The sequence below is a fragment of the Diceros bicornis genome, chromosome 14 (genome assembly GCF_020826845.1).
Source record: "Diceros bicornis minor isolate mBicDic1 chromosome 14, mDicBic1.mat.cur, whole genome shotgun sequence".
Taxonomy (NCBI): domain Eukaryota; kingdom Metazoa; phylum Chordata; class Mammalia; order Perissodactyla; family Rhinocerotidae; genus Diceros; species Diceros bicornis.
The window spans coordinates 64,663,950-64,680,286 of NC_080753.1; the positions used below are offsets into that span (position 1 = coordinate 64,663,950).

At 44.9% G+C, this 16,337-nt stretch overlaps 1 protein-coding gene across 1 annotated transcript in view; it reads left to right on the plus strand.

Moving 5' to 3' along the window:
* Positions 1-15,873, plus strand: part of GMDS (GDP-mannose 4,6-dehydratase) — a 628,451-nt gene extending 612,578 nt beyond the window's left edge. The window contains exons 10-11 of the mRNA XM_058555393.1: positions 15,154-15,222; positions 15,485-15,873. Of these exons, the coding sequence (XP_058411376.1) occupies positions 15,154-15,222; positions 15,485-15,547 (132 nt within the window). The 3' untranslated portion in view covers positions 15,548-15,873. The remainder of the gene's footprint in view (positions 1-15,153; positions 15,223-15,484) is intronic.
* The last annotated feature ends 464 nt before the right edge of the window (positions 15,874-16,337 follow it).

Here is a 16,337-nt window from a genome sequence, read left to right on the forward strand (position 1 = left end):
AAATCAGTGATGGTTCTTGCTCGCCAGTCAGGCTTATGCTATTCCACCATTGCTACAGTCTTGAAGAACAAGAACAAAGTAATGGAAGCTATTAAATGACCTGCTTCGTTGAAAGTAAAGAGACTAACAAAAATTTGAGAAGGCCTATGTTAGACATGGAGAAACTTCTATTGACCTGGATTGAAGACCAGACACAGAAGCATGGCCCTCTCAGCACCATGACGATCATAGCCAAAGCAAAAAGTTTGTTTGCGATGTGGAAAGAAAAGACTGGACCCAACTACCATGTTGAATTAACTGCTAGCTCTGGGTGGTTAAAATTATTTAGGAATCATTGTTCATTACATAATGTGAAAGTGAGTGGTGAGTATGCAAGTGCTGATGCAAAGGCAGCTGAAGAATTTTTGGAAACATTAGATAAGCTGATTGTGGAAGGAAATTACTTGCCAGAGCAAATATTCAATATGGATGAAACCTCCTACTCTGGAAACGACTGCCTGAAAGGACTTTCATCCATAAGGAGGCCAAGTCAATGCCAGGTTTCAAGGCTTTAAGGGCAGGATAACAGTCTTGCTTGGGGGCAATGTTGCAGGCTACAAAATGAAACCCTTTGTGATCTGGCCCAGTGAGAACCCCGGGGCCTTCAAGCTTATCAGTGAGCACACACTGCCAGTGTACTACAGGAGCAATAAGAAGTTATGGATGACCCAGCTCCTCATCCAAGATGCCCTTCTGGGTTGCTATGCAAGCAAAATGGAGAAGTACGTTTTGGAGAATAACCATACCTTTTAAGATTTTACTAATTGTTGATAATGCTCCCAGACATCCTCCTTTTATTGGTGATCTTCATCCCAATATCAAAGCAGTGTTTCTCCCTCCAAACCACCTCTTTGATCCAACCAATGGATCGAGGAGTTATGGCAGCTTTTAAGACCTACTACCTGAGGAGGACCTTTGCCCAGGCTATTGCTACAATTGAGGAAGACATTGAGAGGACACTGATGCAATTCTGGAAGGATTACAATATCTATGACTGCATCAAGAACCTTGCTTGCGCTTGGGGAGATGTCACTAAGGTTGTAAGAATGGCATCCAAAAGAAGACACTTAAGAGGTTTGTCCATGACTTCAAAGGATTTGCCAAGGATGAGGAGGTTGCAAAAATCAACAAGACGGTGGTTGAGATGGCAAACAACTTTAACCTGGGTGTGGGTGAGGATCACATTGAGGAGCTCCTAGAGGCGGTTCCTGAGGAATTGACTTATGAGGAGTTGTTGGAACTGAAACAGGAACACATAGCCGAAGAAGAGGCAAGAGAAAAGGAAACTGCAGGAGAAGAAAAAGAAGAAGAACCCTCAAGAATATTCACAGTGAAGGGTTTAGCAGAAGATTTTGCAGACCTCAGCAAGCTCCTTAAAAAGTTTGAAAACATGGACCCCAACCCCAAAAGGTTTTTGTTAATAGAGAGGAACGTTCATGGTGCATTATCTGCTTGCAAGCAAATCTATGATGAAAAAAAGAAACAAACCAAGCAAACTGCCATGGACATATTTCTGAAAACAGTGACACCTCCTCAAGAAGAGCCTCAGGCAGGTCCTTCAGCAGGAATCCGAGAAGAAGGCATTGTTGTCCGAGGAGATGACAGCTCCATGAGTGTTATTGCCCCTGAAGACCTTCCAGTGGGACAAGATGTGGAGGAGGAAGACAGTGATATTGATGATCCCGACCCTGTCTAGGCCTAGGCTAATGTGTGTGTTTGTGTCTTAGTTTTTAACAAAAAAGTTTAAACAGTAAAAACAAATAAATTTTAAAAATAGAAAAAAAGCTTATAGAATAAGGATATAAAGAAAATATTTTTGTACAGCTATACAATGTATTTGTGTTTTAAGCCAAGTGTTATTATAAAAGAATCAAAAAGTTAAAAAAAATTAAAAAGTTTATAAAGTAAAAAAATTGCAGTAAGCTAAGGTTAATTTATTATTAAAGAAATTTTTTTTTATAAACTCAGTGTTGCCTAGGTGTACAGTGTGTATAAAATCTACAGTAGTGTCCAGTAATGTCCTAGGCCTTCACATTCACTCACCACTCCCTCACTGACCCACCCAGAGCAACTTCCAGGCCTGCAAGCTCCATTCATGGTAAGTGCCTGTACAGGTGTACCATTTTTTATCTTTTATACCATATTTTTGCTGTACCTTTTCTATGTTTCGAGTCACAAATACCATTGTGTTACAACTACCTACGGTATGCAGTACAGTAACATGCTGTACAGGTTTGTAGCCTAGCAGCAATGGGCTATACCATATAGCCTAGGTGTGTGGTAGGCTATACCATCTAGGTTTGTGTAAGTACACTCTATGATGTTCGCACAACTACGAAATTGCCTAATGACGCATTTCTCAGAATGTATCCTTGTCGTTAAGCAGTGCGTGACTATATTTATTTATCATGCAGTACCTCAGTGACATGTGTAGCCCAGGGCAATAAGGTAACACAAGTATCCACTTTACAGCCACAAGATAGCTGAAGTACTCAGAGAGTCTGCAGGTTGTATGTAATCATTCCCCAAATGTCCAGAGATACTTTCTTGGGGACATTTGAAGCACTAGTTCACTCAGGGACTTGTGTTGCATATCACCACCAAAGTCACACCTCCACCCTTAGGTCACTCACCTCCTGACTAGTGCCCTCTGCATGGAGCCACTCAGGAAGCATATGCCCAGCCTCACTGGGCAGAGGTACAGTGGGGTCAGGCCAGGAGAGGCCTCCCACTACCCTCTGCCACCTGACTGTGTGCTAAGTCACCCAGCTTCCCCCACTGCCCAGCTTTACTCAGGAGCAAAACTCCAAGTTCAGAGCTGAGGCTAAGCCAGACCGAGGCCCAGCTGGAGCAGAACTTGAGTGCTGCTGCTTCTGCCGCTATAGCCACCGTGAAACGATGAGTAGCCATTAGGCAAGGAGATGCAATGCAGGATGCATAAGGCATTGATGCAAGGCACATAGACTGAGCAGGCACCAGCAGTCCTAGCAGAGTGGCAAGCAGTAGCTTAGAAAAGGGGCCATAGCTGGGCCTCACTGTCTTCCCTGCTCCCTTCCATGTCATTCCTGTTCCCTGTACAGAATCCTGGGAGGATCAGGCATGAGCAGCCTCTTTCAGTTAAGAAAGCACACTTGGAAGGATGTAACAGTGGTGTGGTTAAGGCTGCCTTCTGTGGCAGTAGGAGGCCCCTCTCCTAGGTTGATGGTGTCGGGGCCCAGGCTGTGAGCTCCTCCAAACTGAAAAGGTTCTTCCCTCCACGGGGCGTACTGAGCACCAACCTTTCAGAAACCTTCATGGGGCTGTGTCTCCTCACGTGAGCCTTTGATCTGGTGAATAGTCTTTGTACTATATACACTTGAGGTGTAGCAGTAAAACAAAGTGAAAGTAACTTTGAACTGAATCCAAATCTTCATTTTTGCCAGCCTTCCAACCCAGACTAGCCCTTTGTCAGTCCTGGCTCAATCTTTAGAACACCTCCCTTCCCAAAACTTAAGAATCTGAGGACCTTCAGAGTTGGCATCACTTCGCAAAGATAGGCTTACTTTCTGTGTCAGCAGGCTTCTGTAAAATTGATGTGTCCAGAATTCTAGAACCATCAAACACTCTAGTCTGCCTTCGTCCCTCTTTCCTGTGTTTATTTGCAGAGCACATCATGCACATCAAAGAAGACGAGGTTCCTGCTTGGTAGTTTTATCAAATTACTGAGCAAAAGAAACGAGGTAGAGATGCAGATATTCCTGGAACCAGTTCCTTGTGGCATGAGGAATTCATCCCTTTATTTCCTCTGACATTTTGGAATGTCTCTTCTCTGTCATCTCTTGGCCCCTTAGTTATTAAGAATGATACCACAGTGGCACACTGCTCTGGAAATACTACATAGGAAAGAGTTCTACCTGAATAGTAGTGTCCTAAAGACAGTGCTAGGAAAGAGCAGAGAAGAACAAATCAATGGATTCAGTATAGGAAGTTATGGCTTGGCATTGCTGGTATGGCAGTGCATTATGTAACAAGGGTGTGATTTTTATATTTGTGTAATCAATAATTCCTCACATCTGGATACAGCTATCATTTCCAAAGAATTTTCACATACACTGAAGTGTTATTTTAGGCAAGCTGGCAGAGTGTGAATCAAACTCTTATTTAATCTGTGGACATTAAAGCCGCGCTCCGATGTGGGCAGCCGTGTAGCTCAGACTCTCTGCCTTGTCAGTGAAGGCCGCTCTGAGTGCAAACAGAGCACCTGCCAAGGGTTACTGTGCAGAGTGTCACACTTGGAGTCCCCACCAAAGCTTTCATCAAAGTCAACCTGATTATTTTCCACTGCATTTTCCTGAAAGGATGTTATGATTTTCTAGATGTTTGGTGGCTGGCGATAAATCAGGCTTTTATGATGTCATGTGAAAGGCCACCTCTCGGACTTCCTCCTGCCACCAGCCATAGATTAAAAGCAGGACTTGTTGGTAGGGCATGGTGGACACAGTTTGACTTAACCCTTTCCTTGCTTGTCCTAAGGCACAGCTGAAGCTATCCACTAGCTAGGGTCATGGAAGTAGGTGAGCTGCCTTCCCCTCGCCTTCCTTTCACATGAACATAGCTGGGGCTTGTGGAAACCGAGCTATTTTCTCTGAGTTCACCAGACTTCCTCAGCTAAGAGGCTTTGGCATCAAATCAAGATTCAAAGCAAGACAGTGCATTCCATGGAATGATATAAGAGATTGTAGGTAATTTTACAAAAGTAATTTTTTGAAAGAGTCTGTTTTGTAATCATGAAAATGGGAGGTTTCCTTGAAAAGGAGATAATATCTAATGCCAGTGAGGTTGTGATAAAATGTTACACTCATACTTTGCTGGTAGCATTGTAAATACATACACTGTCTTTGAAGCAATAAGAAGGTTCTCATTCAAGCCAAAATCCTAGGAGGGCTCTCTGAATCCTCTCTTTTCCTCACCCCCACATCCAATCCATCAGCAAGTCCTCTTTCTGCTCCACCTCCAAAATAGGTCCCCAGTTCATCCACTTCTTTCCACCTCCGTGTTCTCACCACTACCCCTTTAGTCCAGGCCACACTCTCACCACACCTGTGGGCACTGTCTCAGCTGTTCTCTCCTACTCCAGCCCCTCTCAAATCTCTAATCTGCAACAGCACTCTCCCTCTGTGATGTCTGAAAACGTCGAGCAGAGCAAACGCCTGCCGTGCTTAAAGCCCTCCAGTGGCTCAGAACAAAATCCAAACTCCATACTTTGTGTAGTAGGCTGATAAAGGACCATAAATTTTAAAGTAAAGCAGGTTCTTTCTCTGTAGATGAATGGACCTTTACACAGCACACACATACACACACAGAATTTGGTAAAAAATTTTTAAAAACTCAAGCAGTTTCAGTGTTACGCCCCATTCTCTGGCGTGCTGGTAGAAAAGAGGGAGTCTCCCTCACCTGCAAGGGGAGTCCGTGGTTACAGTTTCTCTCCAGCCGGGATTCTGCTCATACAGGAGGAAGCGATGGGTGGAGCACCACCTCAGTAGCCCTCAGGAGGTTTAATGTGTCCTCCTTTGGCCAGAAGAGGGACGGCCCTTCCACTGCACACCCCAGCGGGTGCCAGCGCAACAGGCCAGGCCCCTGCCCTCTGGCCCCAGGAGGAACCTTGGGCCCTGTGTCCTACAGGGTTAGCTGAGCATGGTTCTGACTCAGCTGCAGTAGCCTGGACCTAATCCCTTCAAGAGTAGCCAGATGTTTCTAGGTTGGGTGGCCCAAACACATCAAAGAGTGGCAGTTTTTAGGAAGGAAAGGGTTGTGCGTAGAGTTGGAGCATGCTAGGCGAAAATAGTTCATCCACCCTTTAAAACATGTAGCTGTCAGTCAGTCCCATACTTACTTTAAAAGTTACTTTGACCTCAGAAAATCAGACTTCTGAGCTACATCAAGTTCAGTTAGCCAGCTTTATAATTGTGGCCTACCGGCTGCAGATACTCTGAGAGACAATTGGTGACTAGAGAATAAAGTCTTGTGACAACATGGCTTTGCTAAGAACAGCCTGGGCCCCATGATAGGGATTACCCGGGTGGCCAGACTTGATCCAATCCTTTTTACCCCTCCAGCCTTGTCTTGGGCTCCAATCCCCCTCTCTCACCCTGTCCAAACTCAGTGCCTTCTCTCTGCTCCTCAGACCAAGAATGTTGCTCCCTAAGGCCTTTGCACTTGTGGTGTCCCCAAGAGACCCTCCTACCCCACATCTTCATGTGACTGGCTTTTTCTTGTCCTTCAAATCTCTGATCAAATGTCACCTCTTCAGGAAGGCCTTCTCCACCAGCCCTCCACTCTTTATCAAGCTCACTTCCTCTTCAGTCTTCTGCCTAGCACTCCCCATGGCTGAAAGGGTCCTAGTCACGTCTCTTGTACTCTTGACACTCTCTCCCTCCTGGAACATAAGCTTATGGCCACAGCCTTGTCTTGGCCATGGCTGCGTCCCAGCCTCTAATGCAGTAAATGTTTGGCAACGAACAATCAAGAGCATGTGAACTGTTTACAATAATTGGGAAAAAGCAGAATACAAAATCCCATATACTCTGGTTATTCAAAAAATGATTTAAAATAGAAGTAGGGTTGGGTTGCAGGGTAAAAGTAACATATAAATATGAAAGAAAACCTATAAGACAACCCACTTGAAAAGATTACATTTTCATCCATGTTGTTACTACAAGAATTTAAAAGAATAGCTCTCCCTACACCTTATTGATAAAAGCAACAGTAGCTAGCCTTCCCAAAAAGCCTGTGTACAATGAATTGGAAATAGTACTCAATAGTTTCCGGGTATAACCCTGAATTCTCACAACAACCCTGCAGGATAGGTGATGTTTTCTCCATTTTACGGATTTAAAACCTGAGACTCAGAAATATTAAGAAATTTGCCCCCCAAGGTCACACAGCTAAGTGGTTGAGCCACAATATGAAGCCAGGTCTCTCTAGTGACATCTCTGTGTTGTCAGTGTCTAAGACTATTTCATTATTGAGATATAATTTATATACATTGAAATGCACAGATCTTAACTATATAGTTTGGTCCACTTTGACAAATGCATACACTTATGTACCTTAAATTCCTATCGATATAAAGAACATCACCCAAATGTTCCTTCATGCACCTTCCCTATCAGTCCTCTTCCTTTGTAACCACTGGTCTCATTTCTATCACCATCAATTAGATGGCCTGTTCTAGAACTTCATGCACATTGAATCATACAGTATACACTCTTCTCTGTCTGTCTCTTTCATTCAGCATTGGAGTGTGTTGATATTCCCATGTGGTGATGTAGTCTTTATTATTATTATAGATCTCTTTGCCACTCAAATTAGTGGAGCATAAAGTATATTGCTTACAGCACTTTCTAGGGAGGGCTTGTCCTACTGAGCATTGTGAGTGCTGGACCAAGAACCAGAAATCCTTGCTTCTAGTCCAAAACGCTACCACTAGATGGCTTTGTGACATTAATCAAGTTATTTCGTTTAAATATCTCTACAGGTGGTTCAAGTATAGGATTCTGTTCCTCATAAAGAAACAAAAGAAAGATGTAGTAAGAGGTAGAAAGATGTAGTAAACATGTAGTATAGATACCTAACAGCCCAGTAAAACCCTCTGTTAACCATGATAATAGGAAACCAAATGAATGGATAAATAAAATCATAGAAAATCTAAAGATTCATGATTCATCCTAATACTTTTAATTTTCTCCATGCCTCTCAAAAACCTTACTAACAAATGTCATAGTAGTTGTCTTGAAATTTCCTCAAATATAAAACGCCCCAGAGAAATAACCAAAAAGCAAGAAATTGTATGTGGTCAATTGCCTGGTTAGTCCTAGAGTTTCTTAAGAAGTTACTGAGGGAATGAATATTTGAATGAACATGTGGGTGTACGTTTGCATGACGCTGTCATGTCATTTCTGTTTTGGTTAGGGAGAAGGAGGGATGGCTAGATGGATGGATGGAGGGAGGGATAGAAGAGAGGGATGGAGGAAAGATTATTGAAGTGAGGTTAATTGAATTTGAGTGACCTAACATAGTATATAAGTTGAGAAAAGCCCCAAAGGAAAAAATATCCCATCTGGATTATAGAGGCATTCATGTTATTTACAATATTCTTTAGTACTAATGTTCAAAGTGGGGTGGGGGTGCTTTTCTTAGGGGTGCAGCAGATTTCTTAACAAATGGCAAGGAACAAGCTTAGGGAAACTCTCCTTCACCATGTGCCATTAGGGGTCACCTGTGTCCTGAGTCAGCCTTCCAGAATGAGAAGGTGCCTTCCCTCTGCGTGCAGGCTGAAGATCAGCCGAACCACAGAGTTGGGCTGTAACCCCCGCAGACACTTGGTGCAGTGCTCTCATCCCTAGGAACGAGTCCACCGAAACAGATACAAGATCTCTTGAGTTGCATTTCGAATGTCTGGAGGTTTAATTAGCTGATGTATGTAAGGTGCTTTGAGGGTAGAAGGTACCAAGTGGCAAAAGAGAAGCAGCCTGATCTCGTGCTCCAGAGTGCCACTTTGCCAATTATGTCACAACAATCTTTAATCAGTCCACTTAAAGGTGCTTTATCTCCTTTCCTGGGGGTTTGTGTCACTTCTTATGAGCATGGGTAAATCTTTACACCCTAGATCCAGTTATTAACAGTAACCAGTAATTTCCGACAAAGATGGTGCTGGCTTTAAAGCCTGGAATGCTGAGGTCACTAACAATCTTATCTCCCTTTTATTAACTGGACCTGCGTTACAGCTATGAGTCAGCCTCCATCTTAGCTGATTAGTGTGAAGATCAGTGAAGAAATCAGAATCAGGAGGGCTCTAGTTACATTACTTAATCTAGCTTTCCCTAGGTTGATGCTCCTAAAGCACCAGGGATCAAGAAATAAAGCTAACAAGAAAAATTAGCTCTAAGATTACAATTATAGATATAGAACAGGTACAGAAAGATATAGTCCCTCATAAATGTGTGTGATGCAAGACTACATGCTTAAAATCCTATTTGCTTATTTTACTTAAAGCAACCTTTTAAACACCCACCTTTCAATAGACAGCTCCCCAAAGCTACTAGGCACAGCTTCTGAGAAATGGCTCATGGCCAGGGAGAGAAGCTGGGCTTAGCGTGGCAGAAGGTGTGTGGGGTATGCTTGTCCATTCCATGAAGGAGAATGGGCCACTGTCATCCCTACACGGTTCAAGCATGGGTGCCTGAGAGGACTTGCTCCAGAATATTTTTTAAAACTCTATTTAAAAGGAAATTAATGTGTGTAAGTCCTGTATTTCCCCTACATAATTGTGTTGTCTGTGTGTCTTACAGAGCCCTTTTGCCTAACTACATTTCTCTTTTTATGTGAACCATATTTTAAAAATACAAATGAAAAAAAATGCATCTATATGTAGGCTGCACTATAAATGTGATTAATTGGGTTCTCCCTTTATAAATTCTTTTTTTTTTTAACTACCTTAGGCTTTATTTACAAGGGGACACACAGGGAAGACAATATTCTCATTCACTTTCCAAGGAAGCTCTACCATGCTAGGTAGACATTTTCATTAGTGTCTGGGCGTACATGTAGGTGGATGTATTTCTTTCCCTTTGTTTGATAGCTCTTAATAGCTGCTGATTCCAAATGACAAATTCTACCAATTGAAAATAAGTGGTCCCTAGCCCAGAAAAATGGGATCAGCGAGGGGTCACGGGTTCCTAGAGACCTCTTAGGCACCATCCAGGTCAGGATAGCACATCCTGAGTCATAACTAATGGGGCTCACGTGCCAGGCCACCAGCAGAGGTGACAGTGGTGATGGTGTGAGGGCTTGGCTGGGGCTTCAGTCCAGGGTACGTGTGCATTGCCCTGTTCCAGTTGCCTCCCAGCGGCCTCTGCCCAGGAATGAAGACGGGGACACAGTGCAGGGCCTGCTCCCTCTGTTTTGCTCCTTTTGCCACTTTATCTCCACTGTCAGTATGCTCGTCTGAGCCGGTGCTGACTGACTCAATTTCCCAGAGGTTGAGCCCGAGCATTGTCTGGGCTCTGACGGCGCTCTGTCAGCCCTGCTGATGGACAGTCCCACTGAGTCCAGCTTCCTGAGCAGACGAGACGCCTGCTGTTTTCTTCTTGTCTCTTATCGCCCCTTGTCATGCAAGGAGAGGCCTGGCTTCAGCTTCAGTTTGTGCTGATACACAGCAGCAAAAGGGAGAGAGGGAAAATGTTTGGGACTGTTCTTTAGGCCACTGCATTTCTTACTGCTCTGAGATTCACTCCCTCTTTGGGAAGGCTTCAATCAAAGAATATGTTTGTGAGCATGTAAGAGTTTAAACTGCCCGGTAAGAGACACACTATATTGCAAAGTTTCAGGGGAACTTTCAGACTTCACCCTCTGTTTTTTCCATTCTTACTGACTCACAGCTGCATATCGTGAATCTTGACTGGGATATTCTGTGCAACTTTAAAGCTTTTTCCGTTTTACTGAAGTTGGTTGTTGTTTTGTTTTTTTAGCAGTTCTGTCTTTCTAAAAAGAAGCAGTTCCCCAAGAGTAAAGCTTTCCTGCTCACTCTTCATTAGCATAAAGTTAGATCAAGAACCAAATTGATTGGCATTCTTTTATTCCCTTGGAACTTGAGCTAGTTCTCAATTTGGCTTTTTTAAGAAACGTGGAAGGAAATAAATGAATATCGAGTGCCACTCACAGCTCTGTATCTTAAATTCTTGAAGCTGTTTAACCAGAGTTTTCATCAGTCTTAGTTTTCCTTATTAACATCCCGTCTATACATCTTCTTATTTGTAGCACTCAAGTCAATTTCTTCCAATACCCATGTTAGAAATTTAACATCATCCTGCCAAAACAGCTCATACTCTTAGAATGTTTCTCCACCTACACAGCTGTCCTTTGCAAACCTTACAAGCAGACCTGTTGAGGAAACATGGTATCCAACAAATAATTTGAAATAAATATTAAAATTTTCCAAAGCAACCTCAATGAAAGAGGGAGAAAAAGAAATGAGACTGTGAACTGTGAAAAGATATGTAATACAATCTGTTTAATAGCATTCCCCACAATGATTTTAGGGAAAGTGGGTGAGTATCAAAGGGATTTAATGTGTTAAAGATCACAATAAAATAAGATTGGGGGAAGGAAGGAAAACCAACCAGTATAATTTAAAGATGTGCTGTTATCTTGTTGGAGATGAAAAGGTACCCAGGAGATTTGAGGAACGAGAACTATAGTTAGAGTAAAAGATAATGGCACAGCATGCTCTCTACTTTTCTGGATTTTATGTTAACTAATGTGGGCTCAGGAACTGGCTTAATGACTTTTCCAGGATTTGGTCTGGCCCTTTATCAGTTCACTATAACAAGAACATAAGCCAGGAAAGCCTGAAAAATTGCTGCAGCAAAACATGCCCTCCTCCTGTGCTGCTGTTTGCAACTCTGACCATTGGCATTGGGACTTGAGGGTTTCTACCTGAACAGGGCAGCTCTGAAAGGTCAAATGAGTCAGTAGTAGTCAGGGCATCCAAGAAAAACGAGGGGGGCTCTAGGCATCTGGACAGTAAGTGTTCTCTCTGCTCATGCTGCTTTGCTGCTGTAAAATGCTCTGCTAAACCTAATTGAATTTGACAATAATAAATCACATGTTGAAACCGTATAGCTCACCTAAGGAATAGCAATAGAAATGGTGAAGACACCAGAAGCTAGAGTTCAGGAAATGTCATATTCACATAGAAATGCTTTAAATTTTTCTCAGAGCTTTATTGTCTCTTTTTAAAGAAAAGTTCCAGACCACCCAGTGCACTAAGTCCGTTTTGGAAACTGTGCATAAAATCAGCGCTTTAATTCAGCTTTGGCCCCTGTTGTCATAATATAAATCAGCACTTTAATTCAGCTTTGGCCCCTGTTGTCATAGTATAGCTCTAAGCCTGTAAACAAAGAAGGAACAGAACTGTCACAAAAGAAGAAAAGAGCAAAGCAGATGAATTCACTCCTCTGTCCGTCCTTGGGAGCGGATCACACCCTAGTGGAGAAGATTGGTGAAATGTGAAAGGAAACTGCACTGTGGCCCCACTCCCCCACCCCCAGCTCCACACAGTCCTTCGAGAGAACAGTTCCTGATGTCCCTGTGGGACACAGCTCCTGTAGGCTCATCTCTCTCCAGGCCAGCAGAAGTCTCACTTACAGAAGGCTTTCCACGTCCCTGCTGTCACTGCAGAGCCCGTGCACTCCCACGCCAGGTCATCCCCACACCACCATCTAAGTACAAGTGTGCCCCAAACCATGCCGACTAAATTGTTTACTGTGTCTCTCCTCTAAAGGATACGGCAGGAGGAAGTGAGAACATCTTTCAGGAGGAGTTAAGAGTAGAACAAGCTGGGATGTCCTTAATCTTCCCCTAAAAGCTGACTGGGACAGAGCATAAGGACTCAGCTGGATGTTAGCTCAGTAGCGGCTGGTCTAGTAGAGAGCCGCTGTTTTGTTTTGATGGAACCTCATCCTTTTCCTTCACAAGGTCTCTTGGTCTAATTAAATTTCAGGGAGACAGAGCCTTGGCAGAAGGTTAAAGTAAGCTGCTAGACTGGAATGTAGGAGTTGGGCTCAAAACTAAATTGGGAATTTTAACTGGGTGCGTCTCTGGTTTCAATGAAATACTTTTACAGCGTATGGTAGCAATGTCTGTTTCTAAGCTTTTGAAAACCATTTTTCTTTTTCCTTAATTGTAGTTCCCTAGTTGTTTTTATATTATGAGCTACTTGTAGAAAAATACAGGAAACATAATTACAATACAAAGCTCCCTTTCCCAAGCCTACTGAGATCATTTGAAGCCAAACTGGGTTTTAGCGTTTTGCTAACTATAAGTTCAAAGCCAGGAATTGCATCCTATGCAATGCTAGTTGATTTACAGCAAGTGTGATATGATTAAACAATAACCGTGTTTCTTCAAGCTATGTCACTGCTATAGAGTTGGAGGGCTGTGTTGCTTCATGACACCACATTTCACAGTTCCCTCTCGGGAAAAAGAATAAATATCTTTGTGTGATTCTTATAGTGAAATAGAAGTATTGTAGAATTATATACAAGTTTATTTAGGGAAAGAAAGAGAAATAAATTAATTTGTTTTTCCACTTATATTTCCAGCTCCATGTAGCATTGTGTTAATTGTGAATTATTAATTTTTGTATCCTACTTTTCCAGAAGAATCTGTATATGGACTTTTAGGAACAAGAGAAATAACTTGTTTTAACTATTATTAATACTCTGGAGAGGAAATCAGTACTTCAGTGTATTGTGAAATGCAAAGCCTTTGGGAGTTTGATTTATTCAAGCCTAAAAAGTAATGATGGATGATTGAGCATGCGAGTTGTTGAATGTACTCTGTTAGAGGACAATTTCAAACAAACTGTCCAGACTTTCAGAAGTAGCGTCCAGGCACCCCTTGGTATGGAAGGTTAGCAGTGATGGTGAGCACGGATGGTGCAGTGTACAGCAGGTCCGGCCCAGGACCTGGGCCTCATCTTGAACCGACAACAAACCCCCCACAACCCCCCACGCCGCCACCTTTCAGGAAGTCTGAGGAAAATCCAAGAGGAAGGCTGTCAGTTGCAGCTTGATTATCTATTACTTTGACTTGATATTACTGGTTTTAGCTTGTTCTTTAATACTGTGCGGTGCTAAAATAGTGTCTTAATGGGGTATTATGTTTGAAGTTCGGCTATTTTCACATTACCTTTGCATTTTTCTGTTTTGAGGACTCGTCTTGTGAACTATTTTATGAATACATTTGTATATGGAAAATGTTTATCTCACCCCCCAAAATGGTCTATTTCAAAGTATTTTTCTTTCTTTTTATTCCTTCCTTCTTTCTTTCCTTCTTCTCTCCCTCCCGCCCTCCCTTTCTTTTTGCAAATTATCTTGAAATTCTCACTGCGATTTTCTTCTAAATCAGTCTTCAGAGAGCTATAATAAGAAATTGGTGAGTGAGGGCTGAGATGCAGGATTAATTTATTCCCCTCTAGTTTTCTTTCAGCCAGTTTTCCTTCCAAGGAAGTCTTACATGGAAACTCTCCCAAAGCCCCGGGAGTGTCCGCAGTTCCCTCTCTGTGTTGCTGAAGCAGAGCGGGCGGCCTTTTCTGTATCTTGATGAGGCCCTGTCAGATGGGATAAGCAACTCAAGTATGAAGCTAATGGCAGCCCTAGCCTCTTGTACAGGAGCTGGAGGTTCGTTTGAAAATTAACCTGACCCTCTGGCAGAGTGGTCAGGGAACACTGGGAGTGCGACTGGAGCTGGAGGAGCTGCAGGGGCTTGCTCTTCAGAGCAGCATTTTCAAACTGCTGGTTGCTACTCATTAGTGGGTGGTGGGATGAAGTGAGTGGGTCGAGATGAGCATTTTCTAAGGAGTGTAGTAGAACAGAATAGAGTAGGAGATCCTGCCTGCAGTGCCCCTGGACAGCACGGGTAAGGACTGCTGGGAAACTTCGGTTTCGTTTCATGCACGTAGGTGTGCTGGATGGCAACATGCACGGCCTGTCTGTGCCGTGGGTCGGAAAAGCTCGAGCCGCCGCCCGGGAAGAATTGCGCCGGCTGCGGGCCTGGAGTTAAATCCGGCTCCCGGCGCCCAGAACGGGGTCCCCCAGGACGCACCTCCCGCGGGGCAGAGTCGGGGCGCGGGCGTCCGCCCCGCGGCGGGAGAGGAGCTGGGGGCGGGGAGGGGCGCCGGTGATTTACTCGCTTCTCTTCGTGCCTGAGAAGTGCGGTAATTCGAAACAGTTCTCACAGTAGCGTCCCTGACAACTTAATGTATAAAAAAAAGAAGCCATTAAGCGTCAATGGGACGCGGTGGAGGGAGGGGTGGACGGGGGAGGTGGCTGGGTGAGTTGGGGACGGGAGCACGGTCACGGTCCTCAGTGGCCTGTGCAGCGCATTCTGAAACGCGACCTTCCCAAGATTTACGGCTCCGGAGCTGCGACCCAACGTGCCCGGCTGGCACCAAAAGGAGGGCGACGGGGAGCCCGATGCGCCCACAGCAGCGAGAGTGGGGGTCCCCGCGGTTCGGGACCCCGCACCCCCAACCCCCCCCCCCCTCGCTCTGTCTCCCCCTCCACCCCGCAGGACTTTCTGCAAGGAGATTGCACCAAAGCGAAACAGAAGCTGAACTGGAAACCCCGGGTCGCTTTTGATGTAAGTGTCTCAGCGGTGGAAGCAGCCTGCCCGCTCGCCGCGCTCCGGGCCGGGCCGGGCCGGGCCGGGCCGGGCGGGGCAGGGGCGCCCGGGGCAGCAGCTCCCGGCCCCGCCCAGCGCCCGAGGTGCCTGAGGGCGGGCGGCGAGAAGTAGGGCGGAGGGGGGATGCCGAGGCCTCCCGGCCGCCACAGGGGTGGGGTGTCACCAGGAGAGAGGGGCAGAAACTCCTCCCTCACCGACCACCCCGTGTCTCGGGTCCCAGGAGCTGGTGAGGGAGATGGTGGACGCCGACGTTGAGCTCATGAGGAACAACCCCAACGCCTGAGCGCGGCCGGCCTGCGGTCCCCGCGTGGAGCTGCGGGTGCGGGGCTGCTGGAGGACACGAACCCCGCCGCTGCCCTGCAGCCCTCGCCGCCTCTGTGCGTGTGCCCGCCAGCAAGATCCCGGGCCGCTGAGATTTCTATCAGCCGGGACTTGGCACTCCGCGGTTCGGCCCAGTTTCCTTTTGTCGAGGACTCTTCTGAACCATTTTGTGAAATCGAGATATTTTAATCACATGTTCACTTTACTTGAAATTATGTCCTTAGACGACTGAAATTGTGGGGCTTTCAAATGATTTTTCTCTTTTCTTATTAAAAATGGCCTATGAACCAGCATTAACAGCGTCGATGTGGATGTTTTCTCCAAGTTATTAAACGAGCTACAAGAGCCACCAAACAAAAACACCCAAATCCATGCCTTGGAGTGAAATAGCTTCCTTCAGGCCTCCTTCCCTTTTCAGAGAGCCCCTGCTAGCAGACCCCTGCCAGGCCTGAGCTGGCCTTGCTGGAGGGACCTCCTAAGTCTCTGCCTGGGACATTTTCTTTCCCCTCCTGGTGACAATAAGCCACTCTATCCAGCAGATCTGGAAACCCAGTTCCTGCAGAAAGGAGCCATTCACACCCCCTCTGGTCTCTGTTGACTATAATTAGAACCCATGGGGCTCCCACCATCTCAGAAGAAGTCTTGAGAAATAGAGGGGCGTTAGAAGAAGAGACTTGAAGGTAAGTAAATATTGTTGGAACATTCCATGCCAAAGCCCCTGGGTTACCCAGAGGTCTCTGAGCCATGCCTTT